Source organism: Xenopus tropicalis, chromosome 4 (genome assembly GCF_000004195.4).
Source record: "Xenopus tropicalis strain Nigerian chromosome 4, UCB_Xtro_10.0, whole genome shotgun sequence".
Taxonomy (NCBI): Eukaryota; Metazoa; Chordata; class Amphibia; order Anura; family Pipidae; genus Xenopus; species Xenopus tropicalis.
In genome coordinates this window covers 69,357,703-69,377,257 of record NC_030680.2, presented here as the reverse complement: position 1 = coordinate 69,377,257, position 19,555 = coordinate 69,357,703, and the positions used below count along the sequence as shown (strand labels likewise).

The following is a 19,555-nucleotide window of genomic DNA, read 5'->3' as shown; positions in this document are numbered from 1 at the left end:
GGCACAATGCACTGAGATGGCTGCCTACACCCCAATAGTACAACTTGAAAAATAAATTTGTTGGTTCAAGAATAACATTTTAAATTGTAGAGTGAATTATTAGCTATGTAAACAGTGTAATTTAGAAATAAAAAAAATGCACCATAAAATCAAGACTGCATGTAAGCGCAGCGAAGCAAAACCTAGCGGACTGAGGAGCGGAGACGGCACTGGCCCCGCCCATCTGTCAAATTTTAAAAGTCAATGTGGCCCATGAGCCTAAAAGTTTGCCCACCTCTGCTCTATGCACACTATCAGCTTACAGGAGGCTTTATTTGGTAGTAAATCTTGTTTTTATTCAACCAAAACTTGTCAGGAATTCAAAACTAACTACCTGGTTTGGGTCACTGAGAGCAACATCCAAGGCATTGGGGAGCAACATGTTTCCCCCCAAGCCATTGGTTGGGGATTACTGCCCTAATGTATATAGATTCAAAGCACAAGACAGGAGCATAAGTACAATTAACTGTTTTATTATTACAGAGAAAAGGGAAACCATTAAAATATGTAATTATTTGCTTAAAATGGACTGTATGGAAGATTTACTTTCTGTAATGGCTGTAACGTTAACAGGTTCCAGATAAGGGATCCCACACCTGTAATAATGTACCATCTATTGTAAAACCATTAGAAGTAATCAATGACTTCCATAAGCATATAAAGGACAAGATCAAAGACAAAGTGCTTTTATACATGTCAATGGACTCTGAGTGAGCCATTACAACCTTGTTCCCAGGTATACTTTGCACCATCCCAGGGTAGCTGCATGTACAGAACAAATATTTTTTACAGAGATTTACAAATTGCACATGCACCCTGCTTAAACTGATGCAGGGAGTGGGGGCTTCAAGATGGCAGCAGTGTACTGAGCATACAAGGCCAATGAACTTTTAAAAGAAGAGGCCTGGGATAGTAGGTCACAACCTAAAGTCTTGCTAACTGGAACACTCTGTGATTTTCAGTTTCCTTCTCCTTTAAATCCAAGTTTCATAATTTGATAGTAACACCAACAAAATGCTGTCAGTGACACCAGAAAATGTACACCAATTTCAAATTGTGGAAAGCTGTTCTGACCGATCTGGGTAATTGTTAAACAATACTTCAGATTCTTAAATCTGGCTTGTGGAAAGACAATTTGACACCAAAACATACAAACCCTTATTCATGGAACTAGAGTTAGGCTTTTGGGTGCCTGCCATTGCTTTTACACTTTTATTGCTGTTAAAGTGGACAGGTTTCTATTGCAATGTGCATTCATGTGGATATACTTTTCTTTTTCACAGAGACTAAAGCTTTGCTGTTGTTACAGTAAATCCCTTTTCACAATGCTATATGTAAACAGTAAAGGGCGACTGCAAAGGTTACCGACATACAGCCTGAGATTGCTGGAAGTCATACTAAACTAATATCTCAATAGATGCCGGGTGCAATACCTACTCTGTTTTAAGAAGCATACCACACAGACATGCTGTATACCACTCTACTTGCAAATCAGCTGCCCTTCGGTGCCTGGCCTAACAGTTTAATATATCAGGAGGATTTATGTAAATAGAAATATAGTTTGCTGCGCACAGCGTCTACTCACTTAGAACGATAAGCTCCTTATTTCTTGCCCAGTGCCCGAGAGCAGCTCCTCTCCACCCAGCTTCCTTAAGCATAGACCAGGGCTGCAAAGAAACAACACAGCTTTCAGCCAATGGGCACCCTTCCCTTTCCTACCGACGCTATCTACGGCCAATCGAAGTACAGCTAAGAGGTGGGTGTATTACAACCATAGCGTGCCAATTGCCGAGCTGTGGAAATCGTCACCTGAACTGCAAGACAGAGCGGCCATTTTATGTGCTGGAAAGAAAATATTAATGTAACGCGCTGTCTGTATTTAAGCCGTTGTCGAACTGTGATTTGTAAGCATTCCTGGTTTATTTTAGACTGGCTGTTGTTAAGTTAATTTGCATTAGAACAAGCTGTATAACATTCTTCTCTACCACTTTGATAATATTATCGAACTTGCCCTTATTAATGATGTCAGTGTACACCGGCCAAATACCTCACTGATATAACAAGCCTTTGAGGTTTGCTCACGTGACTCGTGTAGATGATGGGCAGAATGAGCTGCACAGGGAGAGCAGGAGGACGCGTTCGGACAGCTCCCTGCTGGAATTCACAGCGCTGTTGTGGAAGAGCAGTTTACAATATCTTTAAACTGTCGCTACAATAGCAGTTTTTTCAACTTTTATCCAGCATTAATACGCCTGCTAAGGAAATTTTCAACTGCTTGATATGGATTTCACTTACACTATGCACAGGTTGTGCAGATAATTCCTGATTGGTTGACAGCTTGTTATAGCCTCAGGATTGGAGTCCACTGATTATTTTATTTTGCACCCTGGTACCATGGAGGAGCCGGAGTAGGACAAACACAGTTCTCTATTATCGATGATAAATGAAACGAAATGTGGAACTGCAGCTAATTGCTGGTCTGCATATCCTGAACTAGGGTTAAAAAAAGTATCATTATTGGCAGTATTTGGGGTTTTAAGGGGTTTTGGAAGAAAGCAAGCTGGAGATGCTGAAGGAGGAATGCAAGGCACTGCTGGATGCTCTGAACAAGGTAACTGCATGCTACAGGCATCTGGTGCTCACCATAGGTGGCACATCAGACTCACAAAACCTTCGGGAAGAATTGAAGAAGACCAGGCAGAAAGCACAAGAACTAGCTGTGGCCAACAGAAACAAACTTACCAGCACTCTCAAAGACCATAGATTAACCAAAGAAGACAAGGCTGAATTTGAGAGGCTATGGGTTATTTTCACTACCTGCATGGACATTCTGGAAACAGATATGAGGCGAGCTCTGGTGCTAGGTCAGGAATTTCCTCTTAACATCCCCAAGAAACACCTTATTCAGACTGGCATGAGTGGTGGAACCTCTGGTGTGGCTGCCAGGGCTATGAGTGTGCAGAACATGAGATATGATGCTGAGCACAATATAGATGTGATGGACCTCAAGGACCTAGAGGATGAGATCAATCTTATGGATGAAATGATGTATGAAATGGAAATGAAGGTCAATGTACCTCAGTGGACTGTGGAAGCTAAACAGGATCCAGGAGCTGAACTTAAATCCACTATGAGTGCTGGGGCTTCTCCTGGGATTATTTCCCTGGATGATCATAAATCTATATGTGACCTCAACAAAGTTTTAGCTGGGGTGGTTTTCAGTGCAGTTCTTATTATTGCTATAATACTGGCAGTTTGTGTAGTAAAACTCTCTTAATGAGAATATTTATGCTGCTAACTATGTTTAATAATTTTTGGGTTTGGTGCAGATCATAATTCTTCCTTTTTAATTAAACTATCTGCTTCCTAGGCAGAAATCATGCGTCTATTTTGATGGATTTTGGGGTATATTTTTATTTGATTTATGTTTTATGCAAAGGTTTTCTGCAGATCGATTACAAATGTTCTTTTCTTGTATAATATTGGCATAAAAATATGCCTTATTCATTCACTCCACTGGGTTATTTTAAACTTAGCAATTTCTGCCTGCAGCATATTGCACATTGTATTGGTGCAAAATTTGTATATGCTTGTCTCTTTTTATACTGGCAATGCAGTATGATTAGTGCTACCTCACTTTTATGACAAGTTTTCAGTATTAACAAAGAAGCAGAGTTTTGCATTTGGTGGCAAAGATACAAAATGATGCATTCAGCACATAGTACATCAAACATGTGAAAGAATTGAAGCTTGCAGGATTCAGTCATATAATACCCTCTGCCAACACACATTTATTAGTTTTAAACATATCTGTAAAGTACTGATTTTGAACATTTTGATGCCAGAGGTAGTGCAAGGCACTGGTTAGCAGTTTGTTGGTTGCTGCTTCTAACATTCTAAAGGCTGATGAAAAAGAAGAAAAGCACACGCTGTCTGACTTTATTAGTGGCAGTAATGTGATTATCAATATTCCAATTCTATCTACTATGGCACTTTGATTAATACATTGTTTTTGACTGAAGTTCAGTTCAAAAGTCAGATTAACCATTGTAGGTTTTATAGCCTGTCTGCATTCATTCTTCCTTGAAGTCTTCCTATAAGCATGCCCCACTTATTATTCATAATAGTCTTATATGAATAGGCTTAGAGCAGCAGTTGTGCAGACCTTTGTTGCCATGCTGAACAGCTTCAGGGCTACACACTACACACAGGCTTTTTTTGTGTGTTCTAAAGCGCATTTGAGACAGAGATTTGTACACTTACTGATTCTGTTTTATTCTGCCTGATTATGCCTAAGATTCATGTCTGTGTTGTAGAAAACTATTTTTTAAATAATATGCTGCATTTTATGTATTGGAACACTTTCATAATATATTTAAAATAGAGAAATGCTTGCTGAACATAACACATATACGTGGATTTTAGTAGCTTGCATTTCATTTAAACACCATTGTATAAGTGCCCTTAAGCATTTCAGTAAGGGGCCATATCATCAAAGGTTTCTGTTTGCATTGGCGTAATTAATTTCCTGTTCATTTGAGTATTATATATATTAAAAGAATAAAAGCATATCAGGTCTCCAATCTAATCTCTGATTTTCAGCATTGGTATGGACATCTCCCTGTCTGAGGGCCAAGCTGTGCTCTGGTTAAGTAATATATTTATGCCCTATGAGAGGATTGAGTCTGCCACTTGTATTTAACTGAGGCTACTTTGAAATTTAATGCAGGGAATGCATATATAGTGCATCTTAATCTGCATATCAATGTGTTGAATATGGATATTGTATCGCTGTATAGATTATCTTCTGTTTGTGTTATACACCATTTCTGTACAGTAAGCTTGCTGTTTTATGAAAAAATATAAAGTAGCCTTATTTGTAATGCATGGGCGATGCAGCACTGTAATGTTGGGAGTATTACTCATGACTATAGCATCACTTAAAACTTGTATATAAGTCTACAAGTTTCTACAAGTTTCTACAGTATCTAATTTGATCTAGATTGATGATGTACACATCCTAGGCCCACTGCTCCTTAAGGAGTTCTTTTCCATCATACAGTGTAGGTTTTAAAATACTTTTACTGGATCCCAGGTGGATTGATAAACACAAGAGCTGGATCAATCAGAATTACTTACTGGGTCTCCCTGGTCCTCCTAAAATCTGCGCTGTAAGGTGGTTATGATTTGAAAACACTACAATGCAGCAGCAGCTATTATGATGCATTTCATGTTTGGCAAGTAAATTGAATATATCTACCTCTATTTACAGTACGTATGTGCAGGCCAGACTAAAAAATAGGTTGAATATAATTTTTGGTCTATTGCTTAGCACTATGCAAGGCTGAAAGCTGCACAGGCACAGTAACCCATAGAGACCAATCCATTATTTGCTTTTTATTGACTGTCTTGCATTTGATCTGTCAAAACCAATTGCTTATTGGTTGTATTGGTGGAATTGTACACCTAGTGAATGGAAGTGAATGCTTGCCAATATTTAAACCTTCTCAGTCTAGCTTGTTACATTAAAACTAATGTCAAACTGATAACGTACAGATGATACAGTCAGGTTGTATTGTTTTGGATCAAGTAGATGATCATCTCTCCCATAGAAAGCAGGTACCTGTACTTCTATTTCTAACCTGGTACAAGTAGCTGCTACTAAATTACTAAATGGCATGTTATTTTAAGGTGACAGTAATGCTTCAAATGTTTTCTTGTTTTTAAACAATTTTCATATTCTACAGTAGATTTATCAGAGGTTGAGGTTTTTCCTCTACTCAATTTCAACTAAAAATCATGTTTTTCCCCACAGGACAATATTTTTTTACATCCATGAAAAGAAGGAAAACATTTCCTCCTTTTAATGCCAGTGGCAGTGGCCACTAGCAGTCCAGTTGAATATATCGATCCTGTTTATATCCTATAAATCAGACCCTTATTTTTCAAACACTAATATTCAATTAACATATCTTTCCACATACCTTATAAATGAAATTTGTGTTCTAGTTCAGTTTTTTGAGGGAAATGTGTTTATGAACTCCTTTTCTTTGTTCTAAAGATACAAAGAAAATCTATAGAAAATAGTTTTTCTATAATAGTTAAAAACCAAGAGATTATATTTAAAAATGTGAACACAGACCTATGGAGACTATGGTAATATTACAAATAATGTATCACACACAGCACTTTATCAGTACAACCTTCCCTTGGAATGCCTATAACTGTTGTGTATTGCTTCACATTATATTTAGTGGCAGTTGGTACACGAGGGTGATAAAGTGTGGATATGCAAATGGAAATGTTTGTGCTAATAACACCCATGTAAATGCTTGTGGGGATTCCTATTGGTTATAATTTAAAGTTATTTGCATCACTTCTTGTTGGTTTATTGATGCATACTTTCTTAAGAAAAAACATGCAAAGTATACCTTATTATGTAAGGCTTTGAATTCTGTGCCAATGGACCGAACAATATTGCCATACAAGATTTCAACCTTAAAAGATAGAGGAGTGTGTTCTTCAATCAGGTTGTTGTGAGTTGTCAGGATTGTTTTTTGTTTGTATTTGCCTTTATATTAAGATGGCCATACATGTTCAGATTTAGTCTTCTTCCGACAAATGTTAGAATATTGATTGTACATTTAAATGCAACAATCTGAAACTAACATTTAGACTGAAATTGTCTAAAATAACAAATCGGAGGATGTTCTGAACATATAAAAATTGCCAGACACCAATCGAACGGAAATGACATCCCAAAAATGCATTGTAGGTCCCCCGAGTCAGACACACAATACATGTGCAGATTTTATCGTTATCCTACCAAAATTTTCTAACCTGTCTGATCGACTAAACAAATGTTTGGCATGGTGCAAAAATTATCTGGATGATAATTCGGAACCAATACATGGTCTGAAAATTGACCAGAACTATGTTTTGTATGATTATATTGGTGCGTGTATGGTCAGCTTTACTTTTGCTACTTGCTACTTTTATTCTTGCTTCTACATTGTTTTAAAAATTCTATTATTTTGATGGCAGGGACTGTTGCAAAGCTATATACTTTGATTTATTTTGTCGCTATGATATGCCATATTGTAGAATAGAACAGTTGTAGAGGAATTGTTTTGACCACCCATCTGCAGAGAGAAATCTCCACAACTTTAAAAATGATAGGGATGTCTCCATAGATTCAGAAGAGAACACACACAGGGGGCACATTTATCAACAATCATATGTTCCTGTTTAATCATTTTGCAGAGTCTTGAGTAACCTTCATTTTACAATCAATAAATTCATCTTAAATTTCCTTGAATCTGACTATATTTTAGAAATATCTCAAATGAGTTCATCTCGATTGAGAATACCACCCAGGTGGCAACCCTGATTCCAAATGATTACAATATTAGCTTGTATGATATGAGATGGAGAGATGAATCATTTGATCTGTTAATATACATTGTGTCATTAATCTCAAAAATTGGGATTTCAGGATTGCAAAAACTCAAACTGCACAACATTGCCAGACAACTCATTCAGAAAACGATGAAAATGTTATGAGTTTGTGTTAGCTTTATTAAATACTAGTCTCTGACCTCAAGCTTTGATAAATGTGCCCCATGGTACTCACTTTACAAGTGGCAGATTTAGATCAGAACACTTCTCAGGTAGACATCATTTGCATTGCACATTGGGGCTCCAAGGTTGCCATTAATGCAACCAGCACGCTCAGGGTACATTCTCTTTTTATATGTTTGGTAAGGTGATGCAAGGTGCACAAAGGACCACCTTTGATCCTTTTATTGCACCCTATTCCATCACTGTACATCTTTTCCATGAAGATGATTTCTGTGCCACTCAGTAAACAGAATTTTGTTTAAGAGGAATGTTTTTATAGTAAATAATTCAAACACTGCTGCTCAATAATTTAATTCATTCTCTCTCTCCTTCCCTTCTGACAAAAAATAGCTGTTGTAAAAAGGTAAAGTATTTTCCTGGCCTGGGGCTACTTCAGCTTAAACTTGTGCAATGTCCTCACACTAAAATAGGTGAATTTGTCTGTGGTGCCAGTCAGTATAGTATGTTAAGTTTACTAAGCCACTGATATAACTATTTATGTGTATATGAAGATATACAGTACTTAGTAGGTGCATCAACCCTGTTAGAGTATATATCAAACAGCAAGTCAGTTCCTGTGCTCAGAAACCTGGCACATGTTAATAATTAATTAATGCCATATTCATTTTGCAGCACCTGTGTATATATATATATATATATATATATAATGAAGAAGAAATATGTGCACAACCATACCCTCATGCTATATTATATTTTAAATAAATAAATCATATTAAAAATGTAATAAAATTGAATTTAACCCTATGTACATCCAGGATATATCTTATTTAAATTGTATTATTTTTTTTTTTTAATGATATTTTTTCCTATTTCCCAATTTCCCAATTTCTTTCTTTTCTCATCTCATTTCCATACCCTTGTTACTGTATTCTATGGCACATAATTTCAGTATAAATGTGTTTGTTTTACTTTGGCCCTTGTTTTATTGTTCTTTTTTACTAATACCGAGAGTGGTTGTGTTTTGGTCTCAAAATGCCAAATGATATTGTAATATATATATATAATTTCTAAATCTTTTTGTTCTGTTTTGTTAGCGGACCTAATATGGCACAAATCTTAACTAGTTTTCTTAATTGTGCAATCTATTATAGTAAATATATGGTACAAATAGGATAAAGTTTTACCAATTAAAGGTGATTTTGGTAATATTTCTTGTGCATGCAAATGTTGCACTAAAAGTTTGAGCCAACAAGCATCAGTCTAATATATGTGGAAAGGTCATTCTGCATGTAGAAACCTGTAAATTAAATACTTTTGTAATTAATGACACCTTATGTACCTCTTGGTTATGTGTATTTATTTAAATTAATGTCATCTTTCAGTCAGTGTTTCTCAAAAAAACATAAAAATCATGGATGGCTGTCATGTACAAGAGCTATTTATTTTCTGCTGAACATTGAATACAGTTCAATAAATCTGAACATAAGATTTCATGAAGTCACTGAATGGATTCTGGAGCATCTCTCTTAAAAAAGGGTAGCTGTGATGTGGATGTACAAAAAAAGATATTTGCTACACTTTTGGTATGAATGGTACTATTTTGGTTTATTATTAAAACTGCTGTATATTAGTGTTTTAGAAGGACTGGCACCAGCACCCATACTAGCATTTTTGGTACCCATTTTGGGTTATATGGTAAGGGCTGTATATAAAATTTTTTTTATCTTACATTCTAGCACATAAAATGAGATTTTGGGATGATGCAAAGCTTGCCTCCAGATTGGAATTTCAGCAGCTGTCATGTTGCTAGGGTCCCAATTACCTTACCAACCAGGGAGTAGTTTGAATGAGAGACAGGAATATGAATAGAAGGGGGCCTGTATAGTAAGATAAGTAATAAAAAGTAACAATAACATTGTAGCAACACAGAGTTAAAGGTTTTTGGCAGCTGGGGTAAGTGACCCCATTTGAAAGAGTCAGAAGATGAAGGCAAATAATTCATAAACTCTTTAAAATAAATAATGTAATCCAATAGAAGTTGTTTAGAATTAAAAGTTAACATAAAGGGGAAGTACCCCTTTAAGAGTCAACACATGTGGGTAAATTTTTTAAATTTATCCTGGCACATCGTCTTAATGTATTCTATGCAAGTTTCAGTGGGTCATGTGACAGAAATGTTATCACTAAGCACTGATTATAACTAATGATGAGTGAATCTGTCCCATTTCGCTTCACTGAAAATTTCGCAAAATTGTAAAAAATTTTGCGAAACGCAGAATAGGGCAACTTTTTCAACGTGCACAACTGAATTTTTGGGACCAATTCACTGAAAAAAACGCCAGTGGTGAAACATGGAAATTTGCAGTGAATCCAGGCTTGGTGAAAAATTTCGCTCATCACTAATTATAACTGGTGACATCACCAGTCACAGTTTATAAACATTTACAAGATATATATATATATATATATATATATATATATACACATGGGTCCAGATTGGTGTGTGAAGCAGGTGTTCAGGCCAAGGTCAGATGGATAAATAGCAAACCATTCAAAACAGCAAAAAAACAGAATTGCAAGGTAACTTAAAAACCAACCAATGCATATTAATTGTGTCCTTTTAAAAGAGTGAAGGGCGCAAGCATTGGTATGATGTATTGGCATTGAGACAGCCTCATTACTCCCGATTCAGTTGTGTCAGTGTAAACACACAACGGCATAATTACTTGCATGTGTGCATGAGAACACTAGTGCTGGCAAGTATTGTATATAGGCTTCATAAAACATTCTGGATAGTATACCACCTACAGTAGATCCTTTTTGGCTATATTAAAGGGAATATATACCCCTGGGTTTTATATGAGCTCATTCAGTTAGGATTATGTAAAAAAGATGTATACACTATCTGAACTTCACATTATATGTTATAATTAACACTTGTTATATGATTGGATAAAGTAAACAACACATTTATAACCTAGTCATTTTTAACAAGGCACCTTAAGATCAATAGCTAGTATACATCATTTTTATCTCATTAAGCATTCACAATATTGCTCAAATACATTACATACAATTTTTTTTTAACATCAGAAGATTTTAACATACCCCCCCAACATACCCCCCCAACTGCTGAGAATAGCATTTGCTGATCTATTAATATATATATTTGTTCATCAGTTTAGCACATTTATTCTGCATGTAACCCTATTTTACTTATGGGAGCCCTGTTTGTAACATACAAGTATACCATGAATGCAGTGATGAGAGCTCTTTTTTTCCTTTTGATAAATAGTAAAATATAATTAGGAACAACCTGTGGTATTTGGTATAGAAATATAAAACACTGTATATTTTTGTTACTAGATCTAGACTTTCCAGTAAAGATAACTGGCAAAAATGGCAGACCTTCTCAAATAATAATTCTATCCATGTTAAATCATTACATCTGCTAGATAACAATTTACCCTTCACAGGTTGTCATTACGTAAAAAGTCATCCTAAGAGGCCATTGGATTAGAGGTCTCCAAATGCTTTCTCTCCTAATGCGATTATGCTAGTCTTTTAATACTCACAGAGGTCTGGTTAGAGTGGGTATTCTGCATATGGCTGGTTATTTAGTGTGATAAGCAAAAAGTAAAAGTGGGATTAAGGCATACACAAAGATTTGGAAGCCACAGCCCCTTAAAAAAATCCATGTATTTAACATAATCCCTGCCCTTTGTAATCTAGACAGAATATGCATGTCAGGAATTATACTACAAATACTATAGCTATTCCATGGGATAAAACACACACATCAGACATAAAAGATTTAGACACTATATTGTTAATCATATTTTCCAAAACCATGCCATAAATCTACCTATAAGAATGGAATGACCCGGGGTAGTTTTGATTTCTTGCCTTACTTTATTAAAGGAGAAAGAAAGGTAAAAACTAAGTAAGCTTTATCAGAAATGTCTATGTAAATACAGCCATAAGCACTCACAGAAATGCTGCACTGACTTCTCTGTGAAAATATTTCTTGTGTCTGTAATTCCTGTGCCAGAGACACACAGCTTTTTGCTCTCTGCTCTCTCCTGCTCCCCCCCTTAGGAATGTGGATCTAAGCCAATCAGCAAAAAGCTGACTCATAGGAGCTGATTTACTAATCCACGAATCCGAATCCTGAATGGGAAAAAATCAGATTGGAAACAAACATTTTGCGATTTTTTCGTAAATTGTCGCAACTTTTTCGTAGCCATTACGGCTTGCTCGTAAATTGCTCGTAAATTGTTGCGACTTTTTCGTAGCCATTACGACTTGCTCGTATATTGTCGCGACTTTTTCGTATTGAGTGCTCGTAAACGGCGGGCAAACCTTTGCGACTTGCATGATTTTGGAAGCCTCCCATAGGACTCAATGGCACTCTGCAGCTCCAACCTCACGATACTGAAGCTTGAATGAATCCGAAACTTTCGTACTCGGCATGACGGCTACGAAAAAGTCGCGACAATTTACGAGCGAGTAGTAATGGCTACGAAAAAGTTGCGACAATTTACGAGCAAGTTGTAATGGCTACGAAAAAGTCGCGACAATTTACGAGCAAGTTGTAATGGCTACGAAAAAGTCGCATCAATTTACGAAAAAATCGCAAAATACCGATCATTACAAAAAAAACGCATTCGGACGCTTTTCAGACGTTCGTGGATTAGTAAATGTGCCCCATAGTCTAACTAACTGAGCATGTTCACTTGGTCTGGGTGTCTCTGCAGGAGTGAGGCATTATGGGAACTTTCTTTAGACAGCTCAGCGTTTTTTCTTCGTTAGGCTTCTGATCATCTGAACAGGTGAAATTTGGGGAGACTTAAAGGAGAAGGAAAGTCTAAGTCAATTGGCACCCCCAAGTGACTTAAATCACTTACCTTTTACCCCGGGCTGGTGCCCCTGTACGGAGAGAACAGCACCAGCCCGGGGTAACAGCAATCGCTTCCTTGTTCGCTGCGCACGCATGCGCAGTAGAGTGAAAAGCCGAACTTTGAACAGAGAAGTTGGCATTTCACTCTACTGCGCATGCGTCTGTCCCGGACATTTGCCAGCAGCGCGAATAGGAAGGAGGAAGTGCTCGCTACAAGTACCCCGGGCTGGTGCTGTTTTCTCCTAACAGGGGCACCAGCCCCCGGGGTACAAGTTAAGCGATTTAAGTCACTTGGGGGTGCCTAACATTTTGGCACCCCCTAATGACTTAGACTTTCCTTGTCCTTTAAGGGCACTATTGAGATAACTGAAGGTATCCCTGCAGCTTGAGATTAACTCTTTATTAGCCCTTCCTTCTCCTTTAAAGACTGAACATTAAAATTATATTGTATGGTAACTAATTTGTGACCTGCTTCCAAAACTCCACTTGAAATGTAAGCATTCTTACACGCAGGCTTTTCGCCCTGTGTCCCCCTGCCTGGAGAAATAGGGAAAAATGCACTTCCTGTATTCTCCTTTAAAGGAGAAGGAAAGGTAAAAACTAAGTAAGCTTTATCCGAAAGGTCTATGTAAATACAGCCATAAGCACTCACAGAGTCCTCTGTCAAAAGTTTTGTTGTCTTTGTTTTTCCTGTGCCAGAGACATGTGCTCTCTCCTGCTCCCACCTCCCTAAAGAATGCTAAGAACTCACTCCTCCCCCCTTAGGAATGTAGATCTGAGCCAATCAGCAGGAAGCTTCCTCATAGTCTTACAAACTAAGCATGTACACGGGTCTTGGTCTCGGTGCAGGAGCAAGGCATTATGGGAACTTTCTTTACAGAGCTCAGCGTTTGTTTTTTTTTCTATGAGGCTTCTGATCATCTGAACAGGAGAAATATGGGGAGACTTAAGGGCACTATTGAGATAACTGAAGGTATGCCTGCAGCTTGAGATTAACTCTTTATTATCCTTTCCTTCTTCTTTAAATGTGGTGTTTGATACACATTGGGGCACATTCATCAATGTACGATTGCATCTGAATACAAATTTTTTTCGTTAATTTGCATGACAATTTGCTTGACAAAATCATATTTGTCTCAACGAGTACGAAAGTTTCGGATTCCTTCGAACTTCGGTATCGTGACTTTTCTTGGGCGAGGTTGAAGCCTCCTATGGGAGGTTTCCAAAATCATGCACTGAAGGTTCAAAGTCAGAAAGGTTTTCTCACCATTTCTGATTGTTTGGATACAAAAATTTTGTGACTATCGGATCGCCATTCGCAAATGATTGTTTCAATACAAAAATTTCGGAACTTTCGGATTGTAAGTACAAAATTTTTGCATTAAAACTAAAATAATTTTTGTGACATTTGCGATCATCAGAAATGATCGGATTCGGATTTGTAACTTAGTGAATCAGCCCCATTGTGTTAAGGGGCTGCAGTGCCCGAAACTTATTGTGTAAATAAAACAGCAGCTAATTCTGCCTTTTTTACCTGACCTTTCTATTTTCCTGTACTCCTGTGTTTGGGTTGAATGAGTATAGTCAGATCCAGAAGAAGGGCAAATAGCCTGTGTTTAAGAACCCTAACAGTCACCTTAAGCAGTTGAACATTGCTAAAAGCAATAGACATGAATGTCAAATAAGTTCTGCACTAGGTTGCATGTCTGCTGTATAGGTTTGTCAGAACCAGTGGACCAGGGGTACCATTCCACCCCCCACAATATTGTAATATTTTTTCTTTTATTTTTTTTAACTTTGTTTTTATTTACAATGTTATTGTTGATTCGTTCTTTTACAACTGTACTAGGATGTTTCAATCAGGAGTGGATGTTCCTTAAGTGTTTCTATGTCGTAACATGTGGTTTGTCTAAATGTGTAAACCGCGAGATTTCTGATTGTCTGAGGTAGAGACATTATATACCGTATATGAGCCATATATTAAAAAATTTTGCTGTGATTTGTTCTCTTAGTTGTTGCCTCTAGCCACTCCATGTAAAACATGTGATTTAGTTTTTGTTTTACTAATATTATGGATGGGATGTCTGAATTTAAGCGTGTAGTATTGTCTTCCGGGCTGCCGCCGACAGTCTCCCCGCCAATAATTTTTCAGATTTAGTTAGGGATGTGTAAAGTTTAGTTGTGCTGAACAATGCCCATTCTTGTATTGTATTTTGGGACATGCCCATAAGTTATGTATTAGATTGGCTTTTGGGGAGTGACATCTGAGACATTTGTCTGATTGGAGATTGCCCATTTTGTATCTCCTTTCTGCAGTTAAGGTGGCCACACACGTGGCGATCCACCACACACCGTTCAGGGCTGAAACAGCAGATAAGGAGGTAGAAACAATAGGATTTCTACCTCCTTCTGCCGATTCAGCCCTGACGGCAGATTTTGGTCAGGCGCCTTCTATGGCGCCCGATCAAAATTTTCTAACCTGGCCGATCGGCGAGTCGTCCGATATCGGCAGCTTCCTGCGATATCGGTCGACTTGCCAACATGCCATACACGCACCGAATATCGTACAAAACCCGGTGCGTGTATGGCCAGCTTTAAGTAGGAATTGTGTAAAATCTGTATCGTCATATCTTAGTATTTACTGACTGGGATTAGTTTCATTGTTTTTATATGTTGTTTTAGAATATCTGTTGTGTTTGAGATACAGTGGAGGAAATAATTATTTGACCCCTCACTGATTTTGTAAGTTTTTCCAATGACAAAGAAATGAAAAGTCTCAGAACAGTATCATTTCAATGGTAGGTTTATTTTAACAGTGGCAGATAGCACATCAAAAGGAAAATCGAAAAAATAACTTTAAATAAAAGATAGCAACTGATTTGCATTTCATTGAGTGAAATAAGTTTTTGAACCCTCTAACAAAAAAAGACTTAATACTTAGTGGAAAAACCCTTGTTTGCAAGCACAGAGGTCAAACGTTTCTTGTAATTGATGACCAAGTTTGCGCACATTTTAGGAGGAATGTTGGTCCACTCCTCTTTGCAGATCATCTCTAAATCCCTAAGGTTTCGAGGCTGTCTCTGTGCAACTCTGAGCTTGAGCTCCCTCCATGGGTTTTCTATTGGATTAAGGTCCGGAGACTGACTAGGCCACTCCATGACCTTAATGTGCTTCTTCTTGAGCCACTCCTTTGTTGCCTTTGCTGTATGTTTTGGGTCATTGTCGTGCTGGAACACCCATCCACGACCCATTTTCAGTTTCCTGGCAGAGGGAAGGAGGTTGTCGTTCAGGATTTCACGATACATGGCTCCGTCCATTTTCCCGTTAATGCGAATAAGTTGTCCTGTGCCCTTAGCAGAAAAACACCCCCAAAGCAAAATGTTTCCACCCCCATGCTTGACGGTGGGGACGGTGTTTTGGGGGTCATAGGCAGCATTTTTCTTCCTCCAAACACAGCGAGTTGAGTTAATGCCAAAGAGCTCTATTTTGGTCTCATCAGACCACAGCGCCTTCTCCCAGTCACTCACAGAATCATTCAGGTGTTCATTGGCAAACTTCAGACGGGCCTGCACATGTGCCTTCTTGAGCAGGGGGACCTTGCGATCCCTGCAGGATTTTAATCCATTGCGATGTAATGTGTTTCCAATGGTTTTCTTGGTGACTGTGGTCCCTGCTAATTTGAGGTCATTAACTAACTCCTCCCGTGTAGTTCTAGGATGCTTTTTCACCTTTCTCAGAATCATTGACACCCCACGAGGTGAGATCTTGCGTGGAGCCCCAGAGCGAGGTCGATTGATGGTCATTTTGTGCTCCTTCCATTTTCGAACAATCGCACCAACAGTTGTCACCTTCTCTCCCAGCTTCTTGCTAATGGTTTTGTAGCCCATTCCAGCCTTGTGCAGGTCTACAATTTTGTCTCTGACATCCTTGGACAGCTCTTTGGTCTTTCCCATGTTGGAGAGTTTGGAGTCTGCTTGATTGATTGATTCTGTGGACAGGTGTCTTTTATACAGGTGACTAGTTAAGACAGGTGTCCTTAATGAGGTTGACTAATTGAGTAGAAGTGTCTAACCACTCTGTGGGAGCCAGAACTCTTAATGGTTGGTAGGGGTTCAAAAACTTATTTCACTCAATGAAATGCAAATCAGTTGCTATCTTTTATTTAAAGTTATTTTTTCGATTTTCCTTTTGATGTGCTATCTGCCACTGTTAAAATAAACCTACCATTGAAATGATACTGTTCTGAGACTTTTCATTTCTTTGTCATTGGACAAACTTACAAAATCAGTGAGGGGGTCAAATAATTATTTCCTCCACTGTATCTGTTGTCCATTTGAAGACAGGTTGGTTTTCATTATCTGTATTGATTAAAGTTCTAATGGTTTGGTATATGCTTGCTGTGTTTTGCTTTGTGTTTTTATCTTTCCAAATTTGGTTAATTGGGCTATTTTTGTCGTTATCTGTTAATAATTTTGCTGTTTGCGTTGCATAATAGACTATTTGTATGCGTAGATATGTATGTAGTGTTGTGAAGGGGTATTTTTTAGTTATGTTGGTTTGGGATATGATAGTGTGTAGTTTTTCTCCAGTAGGTTGTAAATATTGTGGAGTCCGTCTTGACTCCATTGAATTAAGGTTCGGTTATAAAGACCTGCTGGGAAATTTTTGTTTCCTATCCATGATATTTTTTTTCTTATTTTATGGGTGCTGCACCTAGTCACTGTACAGTGGCATGTATTTCTTAAAGGAGAACTTAACCCCAAAAAATGGCTCTCAAGGCAACTTCCGCGATTTCAGGGCAATCGTGCCGCCATCCCACCAGAGATTTACATTTTCGCCGATGGGATGGCATATCGGGGAGATTAGTCGCCCGCAAACAGGGAGATTTGTTGCAGGCGACTAATCTCCCCATGTGCCACAGCCCTAAAAGTAACTTTTAAAGGCGTTTAGAGTTGTCACAGGAGCTCCCTGTCTTGGAATCTGTTAGAAGTGCAGCAGTCTACTGTATAATGAGCTGCCCTTAAAGTGATACTGACCGCCACTTAAAATTTAAAGTTAAAGTTTTTTCGCTTCATAATTAAGGTAGCACGAATTACAGACCCATGGAGCAGCTCCCAAGTGAATAAATATGCCCAATCACAAACCTGCAACGCCCCTTCTGCTTTCAGCCGGTGTGTGACATGCTCAGCTCCATTGTCTATGTGTAATGGGGAGGGTGAGCCCTTAGAAGCAGGCAGGCACGGGAAAGCTTAAGCTAGCCTGCTATTTAATTCTTCGTGGCAAGAGCAGAGAGGGGGCACAGCCCTTTGAAATAGGCAGGCAATGGAAAGATCAAGCCTGCCTGCTATCTAGTTCACAACACCATTCGATGCTATGCGAGGGAGGGAGGGGGAATCCTTGAGGCAAACGGCAAGCTGAATCCTCCCAAGTTTATGACGTAGTCCTTTTGACAGATTGAGAAGCTAAAGTCGGGTTGCCAGACAGTCGGGTTCAGGATCTTCAGTAGGATTTATGTAGAGAAACTGGACTTTTAGGAAAAAACAGTCAAAATGACCTATAGGTAGGTTTGGAAGAAGGTTCATATTTTTATAAGAAATTTTTTGGTATCAGTATCACTTTAATCTAAAAACATCACAGGCTGTAACTGGGATACGGAGAGGTTTATTTATACAGGTTTCTCGGTTGGCTACTGATTCGTTTGACTTTAATCATTGAGATGAGGAAGTAGAATTTGACTTTAATTTTTCCTAATTAAAACATTAGGCAAAAAGTACGTTCAGTACAAACCCTATTCATTAAACCAATGTTGAGATGGGGTATACTGTCTCCTCAAGGGCACTTTACACTTTGATACCTTAAAAAAATCTTTTAAACATGTATTTTTTTTTATTATATACTGATTTCTGCTCAATGGAGCAGAAATCAGTTCTCCTCCAAATCTGCTAATCAATAACCATTACTGCAAGCCACTAAGCAACATCTGAGAACCCAAGGTTAATAAACTGGGCCTTCCACTTTGGGCATTAGCTATGGGGCCAGCTGAGACAAACAAAACTCAGTGTTGCATGAACAGAACTGTTTTAAATGTTAAAGGGGACCTGTCACCCTAAGAAATTAATCCAAATTCTTTTCTTTGTGTTTGTAAAGCAAAATTAAATCTACTTACAATACTGTATATATCTTTAAATTCAAAGGCACAGCAAACAGGTAGATGCCATTTTGTGGACACTTATTAGGGCACGCTTTGCATCATCCTAAAATCTTAATTATAATTATATAATTAATCTTAATTTTCATATAATCTTAATTATAGATAGTGAATAGGAAAGGGGAAAGTGTGGAGTGCGGCGACATCTATGAAGTGCAGAATGAATGGAGCAGTCACTATATGACAGCTCAGATGTTTAAAAACATTTACAACCGGTATGGATATTTTAATGAAAATGTGAGGGTTTAAGTTCAAGTTTCACTTGAAAAGGATTATGCAGCATTTTATGTCTGGGTGAGAGTTGCTGGTATGTTTCTGATACGGCTAGTATGGAATCCACATCAGTGAAAACTATTTTGCAAAGTCCTATCTCTCTGCTCTGGCTCCCTGCCACTTTGGTTTTGGAATTTGCAAAAAAAAAGTTGGGCAACCTCTTTAAAGATTAAATATTTTTAAAGCAGCCATAAGGCTAATGGCACATGGATCGAAATTGACACTGTCTTATATACATCACTGCTCTCTGCACCTCCTGTGTATGCAGAAACACTAAAGGATGCTAAACATAGTCTTAGTACAACCTTATCAATTGCAAGGTGTTGTAAACCCAAAATTACAATTTTGCCTAATGACAAAAATGTCCAAGAAGCATTGATTCCGAAAAAGCATTGGTTCCGAAAAAATCGTATTAGTCACGATAATATTGTATTGGCAATCCCAAAGTCACAAAATTTTCGTACCGTTTTTTTCGCGCATACAAAAAAGCCGCTCAAACGTACGTATTGCCCAATTTTCCTTAGAATCTAAACAGACAATATGCTGTTGACGAA

The 19,555-nt window shown here is 37.9% G+C and overlaps 2 protein-coding genes across 3 annotated transcripts in view; one reads left to right on the top strand and one right to left on the bottom strand.

Annotated features, from left to right (window-relative positions):
* The window catches only part of ankrd27 (ankyrin repeat domain 27), a 55,513-nt gene extending 53,727 nt beyond the window's left edge, over positions 1 to 1,786 (bottom strand). For both annotated transcript variants that reach the window (XM_004913553.4, XM_002934381.5), the window contains exon 1: positions 1,625 to 1,786. The gene's annotated coding sequence lies outside the window, so the exon portion shown is untranslated. The remainder of the gene's footprint in view (positions 1 to 1,624) is intronic.
* An 88-nt stretch (positions 1,787 to 1,874) lies between these two features.
* Positions 1,875 to 9,113, top strand: rgs9bp (regulator of G-protein signaling 9 binding protein). Its single transcript, XM_004913554.4, has one exon. It carries the CDS (start codon positions 2,606 to 2,608, stop codon positions 3,314 to 3,316), a length of 711 nt encoding a protein of 236 aa, XP_004913611.1. The 5' UTR covers positions 1,875 to 2,605; the 3' UTR covers positions 3,317 to 9,113.
* The last annotated feature ends 10,442 nt before the right edge of the window (positions 9,114 to 19,555 follow it).

What these genes read in the sequence shown, in the direction of transcription:
- rgs9bp (XM_004913554.4), top strand. Translation starts at nt 2,606, where the DNA reads ATGCTGAAGGAGGAATGCAAGGCACTGCTGGATGCTCTGAACAAGGTA.